Raw genomic sequence first — 21,580 nt, 5'->3', positions numbered from 1 at the left:
GTTCTCGTCAACGCTCTTGACTTTTCTTGGTCATTGCTAGTTAAATGTTTCCACTGATAGGATCTTTCCCACCCATGTCTGGGACTGTATGGAATCTCATTTGTCAGGGAAATGACAGCTAACGTGATTCCGAGCTCACATGTGGGGCTGTGTTGATTATTTGTAGGTGCCTGATTGCCTCGGGGTCAGAGAAGTTTCCTACAGGGTGGAGATGTCTTTTATTATCATGAAATGACAAAGGCTTTTCAGAGTTAAACTCTCACTTCAGGACTCAAACTGTGGAGACCTGGCCTACTTTCATGACCAGGTCACAGATGGCCATTTCGAGTGCGAAGGACCAGGAGGAGAGGATTAATTAGCTAAAACAATACCCTGGAGAAAACACATTTTTCTCATTAATCATTTTGGCTTTGACTAAAGTAGTCTATTTCACGACCAAAGTTTTAAGAAAAGGAGTTAGGCACAGCTCGGTGTCACTGGTTCTCGTGGATTTTCCTTCATTCTTTTCTTTCTGAAAGGGGATTTATTTATTGTGTGTGTACGCGTGTCTTGCCTACGTGTATATATGTGTACCCCATGTGTTCTTGGTGCCTGCGGAGGCCAGAAGTGGCTATTAGGTCCCCTGGAACTCGAGTTTCGGATGACTTTTAGCCACCATATGGGTGCTGGGAACCCAACCAAGGTCCTCAGCAAGTGCTGTTAACTCAGACCCATCTCTCCAGCTCAGACATCTCTCCATGTCTCACTGCTTTCGTTTGTATCAAGCTGAGAGGGACCAGGGACAGCCATCCTCATCTTTGAGTCTCCTAGCTGTTCTTTCCCTCCTTGTCTCCTATTCCATTCTGTCTCCAGATGTTTATTGAGGTGCAATAATCTAGCGGTGCTTCAATCCACTTTGATTTTAGTGGAGGGAAATGGAAATCAAAATGTCTATTTTTGCAATGATCACAGCACAAGGACAGCTTTGTGGGACAATGCTGTTGTCCTCACAGACTTTGGACTCTTCCGTCTTTTTTTTTTTTTCTTAGCCATCATCCATAAGTACTTTTTTTTTTTTTTTAATCCATGAAAAGATGACTTTTCTGGGTTTGGATTTCTTCTTGGAACAATGGCAGTTATACAAAATTTAGATGAATACCATCTGTGAGGAAAGAGAAACCTTAAGACTCTCGACTTGCAAGTGATACTTTCTTATACGGACTGCCCACGGCTCCCGGAGTAACCCAGGGATTGGCTGGATGAAGTTGAAGGTGTCGCTGATTTACAGAATAAACAGTGTTGACTGATAATACCGTTGGAAATCACTAACCTAGTAGCGTTGGGGAAATAATCTTGAGTAATGTTTACCTTTTAAAACTCATGTGTTTGTCTTTAAATTTTTTAAAAAGACAGGAAACGAAGAGTGCATAATGAGCATGCGTCTTACCTTCGTGCAGAGCAACTCAGTTCCATTAAAACACTAATTGATGTGAGCTTAGTAAGCAAGGCCAACTTAATGATACCGGGTGTGCCTGTTTGTGTGGAGACTCCGAAGAGATAACTCAGATATTGAATACAGTGATGCTCCCTATGACTGGGTTTGTCAATAAGTATATTTTCCCTGCTCTGTTCAAAACATTCTCCATCAGAACCTGCCCTTACATTCAATTTTAGTTCTGTTGAGATGCATGAACTCGGCTCACGTATTCTGTCACGAATATATATTAATAATTATTTTTAGGGAAAAAGCCCGTGCTAGAGAAATTACTAGGTTAAGAGCTATCGTCCTCCCATCTCTTCCCCCTGAGCTATGACGAGTTCAAGTTCCAGCTATGGAATGTTAACGCCCAAGGGAGTGTAGCCCCCAGGACAACAGGTACCCTGACAGACCCCATTGCCAACAAGCAAGCCAGACAGACATGGTCTGAGCACAGCCACCTCTATTCCATTCTGTGTCTCCATGGATTTAGACACCGACTTCTAACTTCAGTGTTGGATGCTGAGCGAGAGTGAAACTCTAGGCAAGCCTGCTCTTCCTTCCCGCTGGCCTTTTCCAGCAGGTCCAGTGGACATATGAGTAAACCTTTGGTTCCTGAATATGAGGTTTGGTAAATGTGTATAACAGCTGTGGCATTGTGGAGACGGATCAAGAGATGGATAGGGGCAAAATGGGCAATGTTCGGTCTTTGAAGTTTTATTCCACATGACCCTAAAATCTATAGATTCTAGATGGACAACATTTTGTTGCCCAAGTAGAAATCCAAGTGCAGGCACCATGCATGTTGAGCGCTCTCCACTTTTCTACTTTATAAACCTGGCTGGCTGGACAATCTTCCGTGTTTCTGAAACATTACTTTAAAAATTTTTACTACTATTATTTATATATATATATTTTAAAATATTTTTCTATAGTATTTGCTACTATATTTACTACTATTAACTTAGTATTGTTGGAGATTGGGCATAGGGCCTTGTATCTGTTTGGTTAAGTACTCTACTACTGAATTATGTCCAGACATCTTTCCTTACGTTGATTTTAGGACAGTGTCTGCATTGCCTGAGATGACAATGAAGTCACTCACAGTGCAGACAACCTTTAAACTTGGAATCTTCCTCTTGGTCTCCTGAGTTGCTGGCATTACATGCCTACTGCATGAGGTGTCTCTCTCTCTCTCTCTCTCTCTCTCTCTCTCTCTCTCTCTCTCTCTCTCTCTCGCCTTTCACCAAGCAGGTTTTGACTGACTCCATGAACAATCAAATCACCCTCCAAACTCAAGTTTTATTTTTTCCAAGTGGCATTTTTCCTTCATTTTCTTGGACTGTGAATATTGTCCACTAGCACATGTGCTTTTTACCCTTTACATTTTCAGGCACATGTGTTGCTATTGTATGTATATAGCACGTATGTGTGGGTGAGCATGCATATGGGGTCCCGAGGATGTAGAGGCCTGAGGCTTATGTTAGAAAGCATTTTCCATTGTTCGCCCACCTTATCCAATGGGGTGGTGTCTCTCAGTCTAACCAGAACCCAGCAATATGGCTAGTCTTGCTAGTTAGCATACTGTGGGGCTCCCTTGTCTCCATCTCCCCGAGGTGGAATTACAGGCAGACCACCACACCTGCTGGGCATTTACATGGGTTCTGTGGATCTGATCTCTGGTCCTCACAGTTACGTGGCAAGTGCAGAATCCCTGAGCCATCTCCCCTGTCTTACATGTGAATTTTTAACAAGCACCATCAGTGTTTGTCTTCCTGGTGTCAGGAGGAAGTTGTGGATGCAGTTCCATTCATTCGCTGTCACCTGTGTCTGTGCCCAAAGATCTTGTTATGTCATGTACTACAAATAATTTTCCTTCCCCCCTCTTCCTGCTGACCAGACGTGAATCAATGAAACAACTGAATTCTGGGAGAATATGGGACCCCACAATGGGACACCTTAGCAAATGAAGTTCTTATTCAGCTTTGTATTGATAACAATGGAAGGAATCTCGGGGTCTTTTTTGGTCAGGAGTTGCTTACACTGCGGCTTCTTAAGTGGCAAGTTTGGTCTATAACTTTGTTCATACCTGTTTATGTTTTATCTAAACATTTCTGTGTCTCTAACAAACTGTGCCTAAAATGATAGGTAAAGATACTTTAACTTCATGTTCTGATCGGCAACTGAATCTCAGTCAGGTACAGTGGCTCCCATTCTGAGGAGAGTTCAGATAGCGCACGTGAGCCGCCACCAACCACAATGTCTCTGACACTTCCTTTCTGCAATTCTACATATAACTTGCCAGAGAGTGGGTGAGCCTCTCTGAACCCATTCTGGTTCTGGGGTGAATCTTTAATTTGTGAAACGTCCTTGGATTTGCTGTGTCTAAAGTCTTTCGTTTAACAGGCTGAATCCACTTCTGCTGTGGGCCATGTGAGGGCTCTGGCATTATCCAGTCTTTTAGGAGAGAGTGTTGGCTTTGGTACACTGGTCACATTCTCTGTTTCTTTGACTGCTAGGAACCACAGGGAATGTGTTGTCCTTCAGTGAAACAAGAGCACATCAAGTGGTCCAGCAGAAGTCGGAGCAATTCATGATCTACAACCAAAAACAACTCACAAGGATTTACCCCTCTGCCTACCGCATCGACTCCAGTAACTTCAACCCTCTGCCCTATTGGAATGCAGGCTGTCAGCTAGGTCTGTATGGCCTGAGAGCGGTGGTTCTCTGCTTTCTCTCTCTACCTTGCTAACTGTAACTTCTTTCTAATCCCCTCAAACTTCCAATGTTCACAGTGGCTCTGAACTACCAGTCTGAAGGACGAATGATGCAGTTAAATCGGGCAAAATTCAAGGCAAACGGCAACTGTGGCTACATTCTCAAGCCTCAGCAAATGTGCAAAGGTAAGTACCAGCTTCCTAGCTGCGTCTGAGTGCAGGTGATGCCCTGCTATTTAAATTGTTGTTATTATTAATGAGGGCATGTGTGTTTGTATGTATGTTAGTAGAGATCAGAGGGCTACTCTGCGGAGTCTCTTCTCTCCTTCCACCATAGTGGGTGCCAGGGTCTTCAGGACTCAGGTCTTTGGGCTCTGTGGCAAGCATGCCACTCACTGAACTGGATTTGTAGAAGTTAGGCAGTAGAGTTTCCGTTCTCCTCTTAATTTCAGATTCTCTTTCCATGCCTTGTATTTGTTCTAGACCCGAAACAGCTTAGCAAATTACCGGATTCTGACCTAACTGCCCTTGTTGTGATGCCACAGACATTCAATTAGATTGTTCATCCGTGTCATGGTTGCCTGTTGACATTGCTTTAAAGTGTCCCGTCCTCTGGCTTTTGGAAACAAGGTGTAATGAAAACACAACTATAGAAGTGTTGACAGAGATTTCTGTCGTTCCCCCTGTCTATACTTCCTGTTTGCTACTGGCCAATCAGCATTTCATTAAACCAGTACAAGTGACAAATCTTTACGGAGTACAAGACCATTGTCCCACAGCATGGAAGTACTGAAAGTTACGTTGATGGTTACATGATTTCTTAGCTCTAGCAAACACTGTGGTAAATAGCACCATTGTTCCTTTGACAAACTTAAGCTGTGTGCGTGTGTGCATGACTGTGTGTGTGTGTGTGTATGTGTGTTCACGCGCACGTGTGTGTTCCTGTGCTACTGGCTTTTACTTTACTTGGCCTAGGTACTTTCAACCCTTTCTCTGGTGATCCACTTCCTGCCAACCCCAAAAAACAGCTTATCCTGAAAGTGATCAGCGGGCAACAACTTCCCAAACCTCCTGATTCCATGTTCGGAGACCGAGGCGAGGTAAGCTACACCCGACTGTCTATCAATTATGTGATTATTTTATTGCATGTGAACACTCATCTCAGTGGCTTTAGGGCATATATGTTTCTGTGTGTTGGGGGGTACAGATGTTTGAATGTAAGTGTATGTGTGTGTCTGTGTATGCATATGGTGTGTGTGTGTTTCTAAGTGAGCACTGACTTCCACTTATCAGACATGAGCTGGTTTTCTGTCGGTCACACAGACTTCCTCCAGAGCTTTTTATCACCTGTTTTGGACATTTGAAGACATAATACTGCTTCACAGTTCAAGACTGATGCTGGCAGCTGGGATACAAAGAACAAAGGCTAAATGCATTACTGATGGCAATGTGGCCCAAATCATGTATTTAGCTTCCAAATCCCACATGTCCAGCAGCCTTCCTCACTGCTGCCTGCTCCTTGGCCTCATGCTTTGTGGCCACATGCTGTCACCTGCTGCTGTACTTCTGTCGCAGGGTGCAGCAACCTTTTTATTTTCTCCCCATGGGTCAGTCAGTCCTGTGTCCATACCTTCCTCTCAGGGCTGTCCCATCACTGCAGGCTCTCGCCACTTTCACCTTCTCAACTTTCACATCTGATGTGTGGTTAGGACCACCTAGCTCTGCCTGTCCGTACCACTGTAAATACTTCACGTCAGACTTGATCTGACCTGGATGCAGTCCGGTGCAGTGCAGCGCTGTAGCACACACCCCTCAGCTCCCTAGGGTCACCCCACTCTTCACAGTGGCTCTTCCCAACCTCTCTGTACTTGCTAACAGGTAGCACAGTGCCCAGTTATCAGAGAGGAAGGCATCAGCCAGGGCCATCGCCTCCGTGTCTGCTACAGCACCCTTTCCCTTTCTCGCCTTTGCTTCCGCTCTGCATTCACCAGCGGCAGTAGTTAGTTGGATCATCAGAAAGTTTATGCTTATTTCTTTGTGTCTGAAGACAGAAGTCTCTGTCAACACCTCCATAGCTGTGTTTCCACTACACTCTGTTCCCAAAAGCCAGAGGACGGGACACTGTAAAGCGATGCCAGCAGGGCAACCATGACACGGAGGGACAATCTAATTGAACGCCTTTAGCATCCATCACACGAAGAAAGGAATACATATTTCTTGTCTCTCTCAAGTTCTTCATTTTAAGAAGGCTTCAGCCCCAGAAAAGGTGAAAGGATAGTATAATGGATCTCCTCAATTCCCTAATTCAATTATTAAGTTTTCTAACACACGTTGTGCCATCCTCTCATGTATACAGATTTTATAAGTATGTATGTATGTTGTAAGTATGTATGTTTTATGTAAGTATGTATGTTGTATGTGAGTATGTATATTGTAGGTTAGCATGTATGTTGTGTGTAAGTATGTGTGTTGTGTGTTGCTATGTATGTTGTGTGTAAGTATGTATGTTGTTTGTAAGTATGTATGTTGTATGTAAATATGTATGTTGCATGTAAGTGTGTATGTTGTATGTAAATATGTATGTTGTATGTAAGTGTGTATGTTGTGTGTAAGTATGTATGTTGTAAGTATGTATGTTGGAGGTATCGGTCTGCTTTCCTTGGCAGTCATTTGTGACCATCTCACTACTTGCTTATTATGAACAAAGGCACTCTCCTACACAACTACAACAAGATACAATATTGTCTAACATAATGTCTATATCTAATCTTTTCATGTTATCCTCGAGTTGTCTATCATCTTTTCTTTCTCAATCAAATCACATGCATCTTTTTATTACCATTTTCTTCAGGCTTCTGAGGCACAAAATAATTATCCAGGTTTTTTATTTTGATTTTATGACATTGGCACCATGTAGCCATCTTGCTCATGGTAGACCTTTAAGTTGTTTCCAGTGTTTGACCATAATATCGCAGCTTCTCTGAGCTTCTGGGCCTGGGTGACCCTCTTCTTACTTTAGTTGAATATGTACCCGGAACTGAAATTGTATGTTCTTTCAGTAAAAACCTGTGTTGAATTAACAAATACTGGCAAATAGAATTTAGCGTTTTAATTCCACTGTTCACATATATCTAGATATGATTTACCTGGTTCTATCATTCTTTGAATAAGCATGTAGTAACTTTACGTGTTATTGAAATGTGAACATTCAGCTCATTTAGTCTCAGAATAATTAGCACTCCCGCGCAGGTGACATTGGCAGTCATACTTCCTCTCTTTCCTACAGATCATTGACCCCTTCGTCGAAGTGGAAATTATCGGGCTGCCCGTAGACTGTTGCAAGGACCAGACTCGTGTGGTGGATGACAATGGTAAGCTTGGTGATCAGCGGCACTCACTCCTGAGATGCGCCGCAGCTGCGGTGCGGTGCCGTGCGCACGGGCTAGGGAAAGTGTTCTGCTAACAAGAACCCGATGGCTGAGCTCCTTAGCTGCCATCCGCGTGGATGTTAAACACACTGATAAGATTCACCCACTCTGTAAGCTTCTGGTTCCTTCCTGAAAAAGGAAAGGGAATTCTGTCAAACACATGCATTCAGGACGAGCCGACCACTGTGCCCTATAAAATGCCGCAAGCCCATTAAATAATGACAGGCTGAAAATCAGAGAGGTCCACAGTGAGCAGAAGAGATTATCTTTTTTGTTGACGCTGTAATGACCCCTCAGTTACTTCTGCAACTAAGAAAAGAAGGTTTGGCTAACCTTTGAAGAACTGGGATCGATACCTGGTATATTTTGATGAAGCTGTTATAATCAAGACCCCTGGGACTCTTGCTAAGTCTTTCTATTGAAAAGCGTGGGAGACATTTAAAGACTTGGGCTCCAAACTCACCTAGGGAAATATTTCCTAGTGTGTTGCTTGTAATGCGATTCATGTGTTCTCGTAAATGAGTCTTCTTGAAACTTTCGTTTGTGAGGCCCAGGTGTTTAGTCAACTTCTCTTGGCTTTTGTTGTTGTTTGTAGGATAAAAATTTCTAAGGATAAGGCCAGAATGCTCTGGCCCATTCATTTCTTAAATATGGTGAGTGGCCAGCATTTCAATAGTATCAGAAAGGCATCACCTTTACCCAAGTCTAACATGTTTTTCTGGATAATCTTATAAAATTATATTCACATGTTCTATCTTTAAAAACTATTATTTCATACATTTCTTAATTTATATTAATTAATAGTCTAGAGTAATTTGAAATTATGGTGATCTAAACATTTGAGAAGTCAGTGGTTCATAGGGACTCCTTGAAGGATTGTTAGTTAACATTCTTAAAGAAAGCCCTTCTTATGTTAGATTTTCTCAGGGCTCAGGAAACTATCTCTTGTTTTCTTAGTTGCAGAAGTAACTGAGGGGTCATTACAGAGTCAACAAAAAAGGTCATCTCTTCTGTGCACTAGGGGCCTCTGATTTTCAGCCTGTCATTATTTAATGAGCTTGAGGCCTTTTATAAGGTAGAGTGGAAATTATTAGGGTCCCAACCACATACAAACCATACTGGTATTTGAACCAAGGCGTGTGCTTTGTCATTCATGTTCATTGTGTATGGAAATGGAAACAGAATAAGTTCTTGCATCCTGAGAAGCCACTAAGAATGTGCAGTGCACAGTCTGGTTTGAACCTCCTGCTCACTGTATGACCTTAAGCCCATTTCTGTGAACAGCAATGCTCTAAACTATATGATGAGTAACAGATATCTTGGACTTTCATACGTATAGGCATGTGTTACTTGTCTGAATTCAAAAAGTTGTAGTTGGAAACTTGATAACGTATGGATGATTTTCTTGCTGAGACAAAACCAAGCTGGGTGTGGTGGCTCATGTCTGTAATCCCAGCATATGGGAGGTAGAGACAGGAGGATCTGAGTTCCAAGCCAACCTGGACTAGTGAATGAAACCCTGTCTCCAAAAAACAAACAAACAAACAAAAAAGCAAAGTCCCTGCCCTGCCACTCTTACACGTCTTACAGGGTTTCTGTAGGAATTATGACTATTTGTCCACGATAGAACTGAAAGCTACAGAGTGCCATATGAAATATGGTTAGTTACTCCAGCGGGAAAAGCTTCGGTAGATGAGAAATATGATTCTATCAGGGGGTAACTTTCTGTCATATTTCTGCTAAAATACTCTTGGAACACTACTGTAATTTTTAAGCTCATTGAAGCATTTTAATGACAATTAAGAAGCTTTCCAATACAATGGGGCATCAGAGATTAATAGCATAGATGTGATCATTTACAGGCAATTTTCCTACCAATTATTTTCAAGCGTGGGGTAAACTTGGAGGCTTTACTTCAGCAGGGCATCCTGGAGAGGTTCAGGCATTTTCTTGAGTTTAATGACCATTACAAGCAATTTTCACTGTCTGTTCTACAGATGTCGCTGCTAAATCATTTCCAGCCAAGCCCTTTGCTTTTTCTGATTTTTCATTTTCCTGTTTCTCTAAGGATTTAACCCTGTGTGGGAAGAAACCCTCACATTTACAGTCCACATGCCAGAAATAGCTTTAGTCCGGTTCCTGGTGTGGGATCATGATCCTATTGGAAGAGACTTCGTGGGCCAAAGGACCGTGACCTTCAGCAGCCTGGTACCTGGTAGGTATAAGCTGACCTTTCCTCTCAGGATTGACTATTTCTTTTTGTTTTTGTTTGTTTTCTACTTCGGTAGAGCAGTATAGAGGGTCTGGCATATGCTAGGTTAATGGTTTCTCTTTGGAAGATTTAATACATGCATGGGGTACACAGGGTATTTATTTATCAAGTCTGTTATTGTAAATTGTGTTATACAATAGATGTGATGTAGCATCCTGCATAAAATGTGAAGAATGATATTAAGACAGATACCTAATTCTCTTGCACTTTCAAAAAGTCCAAATGCAAATTCGACCAAAAGAACCAATTCTTTTTGCCTTTGCAGGCTACCGGCACGTCTACCTGGAAGGACTCACGGAAGCATCCATTTTTGTTCACATAACGATCAATGAGATCTTTGGAAAGGTGAGCGGGATCATAGAATACAGCAATAGTATGACCTCAAAAAAGTGATTGGTTTCATTAACGGAAAATACATTTGACAAAGTTTTCTTTTGTGGGTGTCTGTGGGGCGCTCAGCAAGCTCAGACAGCATTCCAGGGATGTCCATGTCCACCTCTATGCAGGGCTGGACTCATTTCTTCTTCCCAGAGGTTCTCTCTAGGATTAATAGAATTGAGAAGAGTATCGTACTTTCAGGCAATTATTTTATGAAAATGATGGAGACCGTTAAAATCTGAATTTTATTATAACTCTAAAAATGACCCCATTTTCTACAGTAGGAAATGTGTCTCAGAGCTTTGAAGCATGGCCTATGCTAATCCAGTTAAGATTCCAGCCAGGTCTAGGCAGGGTGAATTCGAGTGGAACAACTGTAAATTGAAGATCAAGAAAAAGTGTGAATGGATTTAAAGCTACCCACAGAAGAAATGGGGAGCAGAAAAGAGTGGGGAGACAGACGGGGGCGGGGAGAAATGGGGAAAGTGAAGTAGGAAGAAAGGGAGACACAATGTCACAAAGAGGTATCTAGTTCTGCCTGTTCTCCCTTCACTGTTGAAGGGCTGGTGCCTTGCAAACCAGTGGATGGTCCTCTAGTCAGGTCAACTGCTGGGGACTTGTCCCCTGTTATTGATTTTCAGGACCAGATGTGTCTCGGAGGGTATATAGCTGGGCACAGTGCCCAGAGTTGCCTCGTACTACTTGTTACCATAGTCTGTGCTGCCTGGAGCGTCTCCACAGTACGGGTATTCTCTGTGAACTCACTCTCCATGTGTAAAGGGGCAGTAAAAATAGTACAGGCCTCATAAGTAAGTTTGTTATTCTTTGAAAGCTGCCTGGAATGGAGCAAACAAGCATACTGTTGGTTAAATATCAGCGTCATGGTGGCCACAGTCCAGCTGGGCATTGAGCTGAGACTGTAGGTTTAGCCTTGCATCAGATAGGAGAAGGGAACGAAGGATTTTTTACTTCTGAAAATGCTGACGGTACAAACTTTCAATCTTGAGTCCCTATTCATACAGCTTGTTGGGCTCTTTCTGTTAGCCTAAATGGAATAACCTAAGTACGAATGGTTTTAAGGTGATGCCTGAATTCCAGAAGGCCAGTTTAACTGTACAGCCTTCCTCACTTGAAGCAAGGTGGCGGGAGACAATAAGGCATACAGTGTCTGTTTACAACTCAGCCCAGAAATAAAATACAAATAAAGTATTTTATATAACTTTTGCTTCATTCCTAAATAAATGGCCAATTTGGAGACATTTATTATTTTCAATGTATGTTTGGGTTGGGATGCTCCTACCATAACATAACGGTGTTGAGTCGGATGAGGAATGAACAGAAGATGGGAAGTTATTAGAAGGGGGAGGCAGGGGCTATCCAGGTGTGCACTCTGTTCTGTGTTTCCTGGCAGCTACTTGAACGAGCCCACATTGTGTTTTGTTGTGTTTTTGTTTTCTCCCTTGCAGTGGAGCCCTTTAATCCTCAACCCCAGTTATACCATATTGCACTTTCTAGGAGCTACAAAGGTAGTTTCTCCGCATGGCCCCGCCCCCTCGCTGGCATAATCTTTTCACATGGCTGTGGTGGCATGTCTCCTCGTGTCTCGCCATCTTCTGCTTACCATTTTGAAACACACATTTGTTGCTTCAAGGCTGTTGGCGTTTTGTCAGTGTGTTACCCATGGAAACTTTTCTACCATTTTATCATCTCTGGGTAGGAAAGTTCTGGAAAGGTTGGCCAAGAAATTGAATGACTGCCTTCCTCACAGAATAAAGTTGATGGCGTGTGCATTGTATTGTGTGACCCCACTGTGAGCTGTTTTCGCATTCTGAACGTCCTCCAGTCAGTGGCTGCAAAATTTCACTTCCCATTCATTCTTCATGGAGCTGCCATTTCAAACTCAAGTTGTTCGTACGACGGCATGTGCTTAATTTGTGGTGGGTCCTTTTTTTTTTTTTTTGTCCCCAGAATAGACAGCTCCAAGGTCTGAAGGGACTGTTCAATAAGAATCCCAGGCACGGATCTTCAGAAAACAACAACTCCCATTATATTCGAAAGCGATCGATTGGCGATAGAATTTTGCGACGTACAGCCAGTGCTCCAGCCAAAGGCAGGAAGAAAAGCAAAGTGGGCTTCCAAGAAATGGTTGAGATCAAAGATTCTGTCTCTGAGGCCACAAGAGATCAAGACGGCGTCCTTAGGAGGACCACACGGAGCCTGCAAGTACGCCCTGTCTCCATGCCTGTTGACAAGAGTCTTCTGGGGGCTTTGTCGCTGCCTATATGCGAAGCAGCAAAAGACACAGATGGAAAAGAAAACTCTCCAGGTAAGATGCTTTCAGTTCCTCTCAGCTGCCTGGGTTTTTTTCCCCCTTGTTTCCATGACAACATGACTGCCATTCTGCAATTAAAATATTCTGAAAAATAAATAATTTCTAGTGTTAATTCTATGCAAGGAGATTTTAAACTTTGGGTAAGAAAGTAAAAAGTGAGCTATTTCCTCTTCTCCTGTGGCCTTGAAATAACATCTCTTTCCGTGGGGAGGTGGAGGAACATAGGCGTGATGACCTCGGACATTCAGATCTGAGAAGGAAAGGAAACCTACCATATACAACTAGTGTGTTGGTTTTCTGAGTGGTAACTTTCTAGATCCAGGGGCAAAGGGTTTAAAGAGGTCTCGTTCTTAGATTGACCCAAGGTTAGATACCCATCCTAGCTTTTCTGAGACTGAAGGCAGTTCCATAACTTTTCACTATTTAAAACATTTTTTTTTGGTGTGTGTGTGTGTGTGTGTGTGTGTGTGTGGTTGGAAATGTTTGCGGTGAAAAGTTGCTGTTAAAGGCAAGTCGCTGACTCCACCTGAAAAACTTTCTTCCTTAAGGTGTGGCCGAGGCAGCATTTTCCTCCCGCGATCTCACTCCCTGCTTAGTGCGGTGTCAGGGAAGGAGTCGTGCCCATGGCTCTTGCTTGGTTGCAGGGCCATCTTTTTCCTTCACTGGGAGTATGAGGAGCTCATGTGGGCAACCTGATGACAAGCAATGAGCACCTCACAGAGTGACAAAGAGCTCTTGAATCTGTGACTCCTCTTCCTATTCCAGAACTGTGTCCTCTGACTATTTCTGGAATTATCTCGAGCAAGTAGAATGCAATACCTTGTTTTTAATTTTAGCAAAATTGGTCTTTATCCAAACAATATTATTTTAGTGATTTATTTTCCCACAAATGTTGCTTTGCTTATATATTGGTTTTTTAGTATCAGATGTTCTAGGGAGAAAAAGAAAAGGCAGTTTTAGAATACTTTATTAGAAGAGAGGGGGAAAAGCAAACCTTGAAAATTCCTAGTTTGCAAGACCCTGGAGTCTACCTTGAACTGGGAAAATGTTTGAAGTTTTGCTAAGAGTAACGTCAGAGAGGAGAGGACACACGTGGCACTAAATTTATCTTAAAAGCCTGTGTCAGCAAATAAAACTCTGTCCAATAGAAATCTGTCCGAACTAGTCCTCACTGCAGAAGATGCTAAGCCAAGAAGATGAGCTGAGCAGCAAGCATGAGACAATGTTTCTTTCCTACATTTGAACAGATATAAGAATGAATCATAGGCATTAAGCAAAGAGCAAATATGGAATGATACCCAGTCATTACAGCGATCCCAGATAGTTGCAAGAAAAAAATTAAGTAGAAAAGGGCAGAATATGGAATTCTGAATAGTCTGTCTCTCTACAAAAGTGGCTGTTTCTGAAGTGATATCATGGGATATTTAATTCTATACAATTTGGGAAGCTTAAATTTTTTTATGATGATTCAATTTTTAACAAGGAGAAAATATTTTAGTGAAAATGATCTTTATCCACGTATCATGACTTTGAAAGAGTTAGTAGACAATTAACTAATTGAGCATTGGGCATTGCCTTAGCTTATATCAAATAGAATGATTATCCCAGGTTACTGGGAATTATATGTTTTTACTTTCCCTTAAATACCATCTTAACCACACTGGAGGTGAAGTGGGGAAGAATGTAATATATTTTTTTTTGTACTGAAACCAAAAACATTATCAACAGCATATTAACTATGCATAGTGATGCGGGATTGATGACTGGTTATCTTTTCTCTCGAAGCCAATAGGTATTAATAGTTTTGTACACATGTCGTACTTTCCAACTGTGTTAGAAATTAATTGGCTAGATCAAATATTTTGCCAAAATGCCTTTAAAAATGCTATCGTTTGTGGTTTACCTGTCGCTAATACATGTATAACTTTGCAAGCTGATAGTGTCTTGTTTGCAGGTACCGTAGTGCATTGTTTAACAGAGCTGTCTTGTTCTGTTTTTATTGCCATGCTTCTGTGTAGTACAGATCTGAATAGGAGGCAGCGTAAGGTAATCCTCACTGCGAAAGCACAGTAACTCATTGACATTTCTGGACAATGAATATTACATCCTTAGCTGATGTAATACACATTCCAAAGGAAGCTCGGTGAAGTTCCTGTAATTCTATTTTTTTTTACCATTTATCCATCACACAGACACTGTGTTGCAAACTTCTGCTTATTCATAATTATATTGTGTCATAACGTAAAATTTTTTACATTTTCCATTTGTCTGTGTCGAGACAAACGTGAGTGTCAGCAGCACTTACATCAAGTGATATGCTTTACCTAAAATGCTCTTGTTTTATTTAGCAGAGGACGAGGATGGAAGAAAGCAGCGAGAGGCAACTATAAAAGACCCACAGTTTTCCAATTTCAACAAAACATTATCCTTCTCCTCCAGTGCCCTTCTTCACAAAGATGCCAACAGAGGTGATTGCCCTATTTCAAGTTCTAGTGTATCAATGCCAGAACAGTGTGGAGGACCAGGTCCAAAGGGTGGGAGAACCAAGCCAGATGTGACAAATGATTGCCAGGAAAACCAGTGCCCCCCCAAATTCCTCTCTCCGAGGCAGCATTTGGCACTCGATCCTGCAAAGAAGGGACCACAAGATCTCCCTGGGGTGAAAGCCACTGAAAAGCGGCGTACTGGGGGCTTAGGGGAAGGGAAAAGCATGTTGTTGGAGAGTGTTCTTTCTCCAAGTACCCGGGAGATGGAGAACATGGAAGGGAGCAGGACCACAGGACGAGCTGCAGCGTCCTTCTCTCTGTCCGACGTCTCTGTGCTCTGTTCTGACGTCCCGGATTTGCACTCAACACCCATCCATCAGGACACTGAGATTTCCAATCTCATTGATGATGTTACTTTAACAAATGAGAATGAGCCGGGCAGTTCGATCTCAGCGCTGATTGGCCAGTTTGAAGAGAGCCAGCCTCGGGCTAACGTTGCTGTGGTTTCTCACCTCCTCGGTACCGATGTGACCACAGGAGGTGCTCCTTTGCCTATGACATTGGGCCTACAAACGCCCTCCAAGCGTGTTTTTTCCCAGGGGAAACCCAAGGCCTCCTCGTACTCATCTCCTGAGCTGATCAAGCTCTGTAGTGCTGAGACTACCAAGCCTGCAAATAACACACTTGTTTGTGAAATGACTGGCTTGCCCATCTCTAAGTCCAAACCAGGTACAGACCCTTCTGATAAAACCAAGACAAGGGTCATGGAAGGTAACTTGCCTGGGACTCATGATGCTTCTCCTGGCCAGTTTCCCAAAAGCCACACTCATGGAAAGGACCAGAGACGAGTCATGAATAGCCCTGATCTTTCCACTGAGTTGGCCCTGGAAGATCTAATTGCAGACCCTGCTCTTGGTATACATTCTGAAGAAAGCAGCCTTGTAGAAATCGATGGAGAATCCGAAAACCTGTCTCGAACGACCTGTGACTACAGGGGAGAGGGTCTAAGTCAAATCGTTTCTCCACTGAAACTGAGGCACAGCCAAGAGATGGTGGAACACGTCCCGAGAGGCTTGAGGAATGTTTACTGTAAAGAGGCGCCCCTCCCTTCTGCCCCTGAAATATTCAACAATATTCAAGGTGTCAAAAATCAAAGTATTTCTTGTCTAACCTATCAGGGTGCTGGCTTTGTGTATAACCATTTCTCAAGTTCAGATGCAAAAACGAACCAAATCTGTGGGCCCCAGCAGCCTAGGGCTACAGATATGCATGCCTCCCCACTGACGCCGTCAGCACATGCTCCTTTGGTTGCTTTGAAACTGCCAAGTCCTTGCAAATCCAAAAGTCTGGGGGACTTAACATCAGAGGACATTGCCTGCAATTTTGAAAGCAAATACCAATGTATTAGTAGGAGTTTTGTGACAAACAGCATTAGGGACAAGAGTGTGGCTATGAAGACAAAGTCATTAGAGCCTTTAGATGCCCTAACAGAACAGCTCCGAAAGCTGGTGTCCTTTGACCAAGAAGACAGCTGTCAAGTGCTGTACTCAAAGCAGGATGTCAGTCAGTATCCCAGGGCGTTAGTCAGAAAGCTGTCCTCGAGAAGTCAGAGCAGGGTACGTAACATTGCCAGTCGTGCCAAGGAGAAGCAGGAAGCGGGCAAGCAGAAAGCCACGACCCACAGCACCAGAGGAGGAGTGGTCCTTCGAAGTAAACCTTCGGCTCCCGCTCTGGCTGTGAACCGACACTCCACGGGCTCATACATTGCAAGCTACCTGAGGAACATGAAAGCTGGTGGCCTGGAGGGCCGAGGCATCCCAGAGGGAGCATGCACGGCCCTTCGGTATGGCTACGTGGACCAGTTTTGTTCAGATAACTCAGTTCTGCAGACCGAGCCAAGCAGTGATGATAAACCAGAAATTTATTTTCTTTTGAGGCTGTGAGCTATACAAAGCTGCATTTTCATTGTTTACGCAATATTCTATAGGATGTTAGAGTTTTTCCATTGTCAGTGACTATGATGCTTGGCTTTGAGATGATTTTCAAATGTATTTTGGAACTTGTATTTTGGTCTCCCTTTGACTTCACGCGTTCTCTCACTTCGTGCGTTTGTATATAGATCTGTGACATTTCCCAGGAACCTATGATCTCTTTCCCCCAAGGTGTTGTAACTTGTGTCAGTATGAGACGTGTGCATGCCCTCGATGTGAAACTTCTCAGCAGTTTGGGCCACAGTGTGTGCATGTTGCACAAAAATGCTCTTTCCCGTGTCTTGGGTCATAGTCCCAGAGGCTATCACTTTTACTCACTGAGTGTTGAGCTCGTTAAGAGCAGACTTTTCCAAAGATAAAGGAATGGATTCTTTATTTGAAATGAACTTCTCCTTCTGAATCGAAAGACCCAGATTCAGTTTTATAGCTCAGTGTTTAAAATAGTTACCTTGTCCTTCATGATTTCCTCACCCCACCCAAAGTGGGAATTCCATGAAAATGGACAGTGTCTCTCCCAGTCCCCAAATCCCTTTTAGAAGAGACTGTAAGGAAGAAAGTGAACTTCTGTATATAAGGAGAAAATAGGTTTTTTTGCATAAATATTGTTACATATTTTTGCTAATGGCTTTGTATGTAACAAGAATCCAGTTGCCAAGCTCTCTGTCATACTTATGAAGTATGTTTTGAAGTGTCTGTGATGTGATAGATTGAGAATAATGACTTTCAGGATGAGGGACTTTCAGCCAGGCATGGTGGTTCACGTCTTTAATCCCAGGACAGGGAGACGGATCTCTGAGTTTGAGGCCAACCTTGATCTACATGGCAAGGCTCAGATATAGCAGATCTACATAGTAAGACCTTAAGAAAGTTGAGAGAGAGAGAGAAAGAGAGAGAGAGAGAGAGACTTACATTAGACTTAGAACTCAGAGTAGTGCAAACAGAAAACTTCCCCCAAGATTTCAAGAAAAAAAAAAGGTATTTTCTCATAATCCAAGTGAATAGATGATTAAAAGAAACCTTTTCCCTTTAGGGAACCAAGTAACTATATTTTAGTACTGACATATATTATTTTCATTGTGAATCCATTTTTTATTGCATGTTCAGGTGTCATTTGCTTTTTGTACCATGAATTACAATGATGTTCTTCCTGGACTTCATAAAATATAATTAAAACAGATTTTTGAACACTTGGTAGTTTCATTTATTATTTTTAAAAAAAGAACCAAAGCAGGAGTTTGTGTGTTAACTGTTGAGTGGGGGACTGGGAGTGCTTGGATATGTCTTCCTCTCTGTGTTCTTACAGCAGAATTGAGGACGTTCATTGTCAGGGACGACTTTGTACAGCAGTTTATGTCTCCGGGTATTTTCATTGTGTTGAAGAAATATCCATTTTTTGCCTTTTTTTTTTTTAGATATATTTGCTTTATGTGTATGAGTGTTTTGCTTGCATATATGCAGCATGTGTGTGCCTGGTATGTGAGAAGGGCCAAAAAGGGTGGTAAGCCCTTTGGAACTGGAATTAACAGACCGTTGTGAGCTGCCCTATGTGGATGCTAGGAACACAACCTGGGTCCTCTGGAAGAGCGGCAAGTACCCTTAACCAATGAACCATCTCTCAAGCCCCAGCATTATACTGAAGAGCGTATTTGTAAAGTAACTGAAATAGATACCCAAAAGAATGATTTGTGTGCATTTGGTATGGGTTTACACGTTTAGAAGTAATTCCTGGCAACTAGTCCAGTGGTGGGAGTTGTAGCTCACATGGGGAAAGTAAGTGAGATGTTCTGTTTGGGGTGTGTGTGTGTGTGTGTGTGTATATGTGTATGTGTGTATGTATGTATGTGTGTGCATGTGTGTGTGTGTGTATGTGTGTATGCATGTGTGTGTATGTATGTGTGTGCATGTGTGTGCATGTATGTGTATTTGTGTGCATGTGTGTGCATGTGCATGTTTGTGCTATGGGGATCATCAGTCCCTGCTTCCCTCAGTGCCAACTCTTAGCCTTTCCCTAATGCTGGGCGTCGTCTTTTTTCACACACACTCGGAATCCTTGGAGGCAGAAGTACCCAGTTAAACGGGATCAAAACCCACTTGTTTGCCCTTAATGAGCTTGAAGTCTTTCTGTCTCGGGATCTTCAAATCTCTAATGCTCTAGCCTGAGATCTTGGCTCCTTTGTTGTTCTTTTTATTTTAGAAGACAGTGATGTAATACAGAGTTGTTTAAATTAAATTGCTATGAATAGACGTTAGCTGCTGTTTATGATTTAAAGAATCTTTAGTCCAAAAAGAAAAAAAAAAAGGCGAAAGAAAAATTCTCTGTCTGGTCCTGACGTGAATGTTTGGGGGCCAGCAGCTAGGTAATGCAGTCGTCCTGGGAAGAGGTGATGTTATCCCTAGTTCAGAGGCTCAGAAAGTGAGTCTCATTTCGTGATTTGCTCAAGGTCCTGGTGGAATAGGAAGATGCTAAGCAGGAGAGTTCCATCTCTTGCATTATTTGTCTTCCCCATGCACATTGCCCTTTCAGAAGACCTTAGCAGACGCATGGGTAGCAACCACTCTAGGTGCTCCAAGTGCTCTTCTTTTCTGTCAGTGAGAATGAAGATTGTCTCTATGGCGCCACCAGCTGGCTGAGGTGATAAGATGGACTGGCACTGTTTCATGTCTATAGGACTAACAATGGCACAAGTCGGAGTTAATGATCCAGGGAAACAAGCCAATAATGCTCTCATATCTCTTTTTTTCTTTCTGTTTTGTTTTTCTCAATGATAGCAAGGCCTGTTCTGAACACAGCGCAATGTAAGAAGGCATAATTACTATTCTGAATAGTTTACATACTTCCTTTACATGGCTTCCATGTTTGGTTGCTATCTCAGCATGTTTGTGTGATTAACTGTGTTTTCTTAGCTCTGTTGTTGAAGGCAGGATCATGCTGTTGCCTGTGTGGCATGAGCTGGCTTCAAGCTCACAGTTCTCTGGGGCTACAGGAATACACACACACACACACACACACACACACACATACTGCTGTGTGGCCTGGAGCTGGGGTGACTTGCTCTAAATAGTGCTCCGAGCTTATTTTGTACATTTAGTGTTTTAATTTTGAAATGAATTTAGACTTGCAGAACAGTTTAAAACAAGCACAGCAAATTCCCACACACCCTTCATCTGTCTCTCCTAAATGTTAACATTGTACATAACCATAACACGGTAGTCAAAAATAGGGAACTAAAATTCAAATTGTCTTGTTAACTAACTTATCACCAGTTGTCCTGCGACTGTCCTTTGTCTAAATCGGATTCTAATCCGGGATTCCATGGGGCATTTAACTGACAGGTCTGTCTTCAGGGTCTTCCCTAGTCTGAGAAAGTTCAAAAGCTTTTGCTTGCATTTCATGGCTTTGATAATAATGATACAGCTGCCAGTTGCTTCTTCATGATCAAATTCAAGCTGTGCATTGTGGTCCAAAATTTCGAACATCTGACACAGTGTCACTGGCAATCAGGATGGCTTTCCATTGGCAAAGAGAGACTTCTTTAGGGCCTCAAAATCCTCACATTCACCCCATGTTTTTCCACTCTGGTTTACAGAATCCAGTTATTTCCTAATCAATACCCTCACTTTTAAGGTACATCCCTATGAGTCTGGGAACTCAGCTTGCGCCATAACTGAGCTCATTGCAGAATGAAAGATTCTGCATTAATGGGCTGGAGAGATGGCTCAGAGGGTAAGAACACTGATTATTCTTCCAGAGGTCCTGAGTTCAATTCCCAGCAACCACATGGTGGCTCACAGCCATCTGTAAAAGAAATCTGGTGCCCTCTTCTGGCCTTCAGGCATACATGTAAAATAAATAAATAACTTTAAAAAAAGATTCTGCATTAATTTTTGCCAATCTTTGTGTTATGACACATATATTAGACTTATGATTACTTATCAGGCATTCAAAGTAGGAGTTTGCATAAAACCTGAGCTGTTATCTTTTCTTACCACTGTGCCTATGACATTAGAAACAAGCAGCCAACTCTGCTGTATTCATCACTTGCCAGAAATATCCAAAATTTCAGATGTGATCACCCAGCTCCTTGCTTCTTACCCTGCTTGACTAGGGTTATCCAGTGGAGACACTTAGGATATCTCTACAACCAGAACAAGCCATGGTCTGTCAGTGTTCTCTTTACACTAAAGAGAAAATCCTGAAAATGTCTGAATCAATTCTTCTTGGTTGAGGATTATTTGCTATATTTCTTGAATGAACTGTGGTCAGTAAAAGATAGATGATAGATAGATAGATAGATGATAGATAGATAGATAGATAGATAGATAGATAGATAGATAAATGATTGACTTATGTGGTTATGGAGGCTGAGTTGTCCAGGCCTAAGGATCCAGGAGTGATTATGGTAGCCTAAGCGAGATTATTATTACTCTATCACCAAATGATAACTTAATAGTTCCATCCATACTTCACTTGGGATTATACTATTTTATTTATTGTTCATATCATTATGGATATGTTTTAT

General features: G+C 42.3%; 1 protein-coding gene across 8 annotated transcripts in view; it reads left to right on the top strand.

The window, feature by feature from the left end:
- Window positions 1-18,247, top strand: part of Plch1 (phospholipase C eta 1) — a 180,561-nt gene extending 162,314 nt beyond the window's left edge. For 6 of the 8 annotated variants that reach the window (XM_050147559.1, XM_050147557.1, XM_050147558.1 and 3 more), the window contains exons 16-23: window positions 3,976-4,155; window positions 4,252-4,359; window positions 5,149-5,273; window positions 7,460-7,544; window positions 9,670-9,816; window positions 10,139-10,218; window positions 12,220-12,577; window positions 14,932-18,247. In XM_050147559.1, coding sequence (XP_050003516.1) covers window positions 3,976-4,155; window positions 4,252-4,359; window positions 5,149-5,273; window positions 7,460-7,544; window positions 9,670-9,816; window positions 10,139-10,218; window positions 12,220-12,577; window positions 14,932-17,012 — 3,164 coding nt within the window. In that variant the 3' untranslated portion in view covers window positions 17,013-18,247. The remainder of the gene's footprint in view (window positions 1-3,975; window positions 4,156-4,251; window positions 4,360-5,148; window positions 5,274-7,459; window positions 7,545-9,669; window positions 9,817-10,138; window positions 10,219-12,219; window positions 12,578-14,931) is intronic. The other 2 variants (XM_050147563.1, XM_050147562.1) reach the window with 1 other exon arrangement.
- The last annotated feature ends 3,333 nt before the right edge of the window (window positions 18,248-21,580 follow it).

The sequence above is a fragment of the Alexandromys fortis genome, unplaced genomic scaffold, assembly GCF_014885135.2.
Source record: "Alexandromys fortis isolate MF-2015 unplaced genomic scaffold, M_Fortis_MF-2015_v1.1 scaffold_53, whole genome shotgun sequence".
NCBI lineage: Eukaryota > Metazoa > Chordata > Mammalia > Rodentia > Cricetidae > Alexandromys > Alexandromys fortis.
The sequence above is the reverse complement of the archived record's forward strand: the minus strand, read 5'-3'. Positions and strand labels throughout refer to the sequence as shown.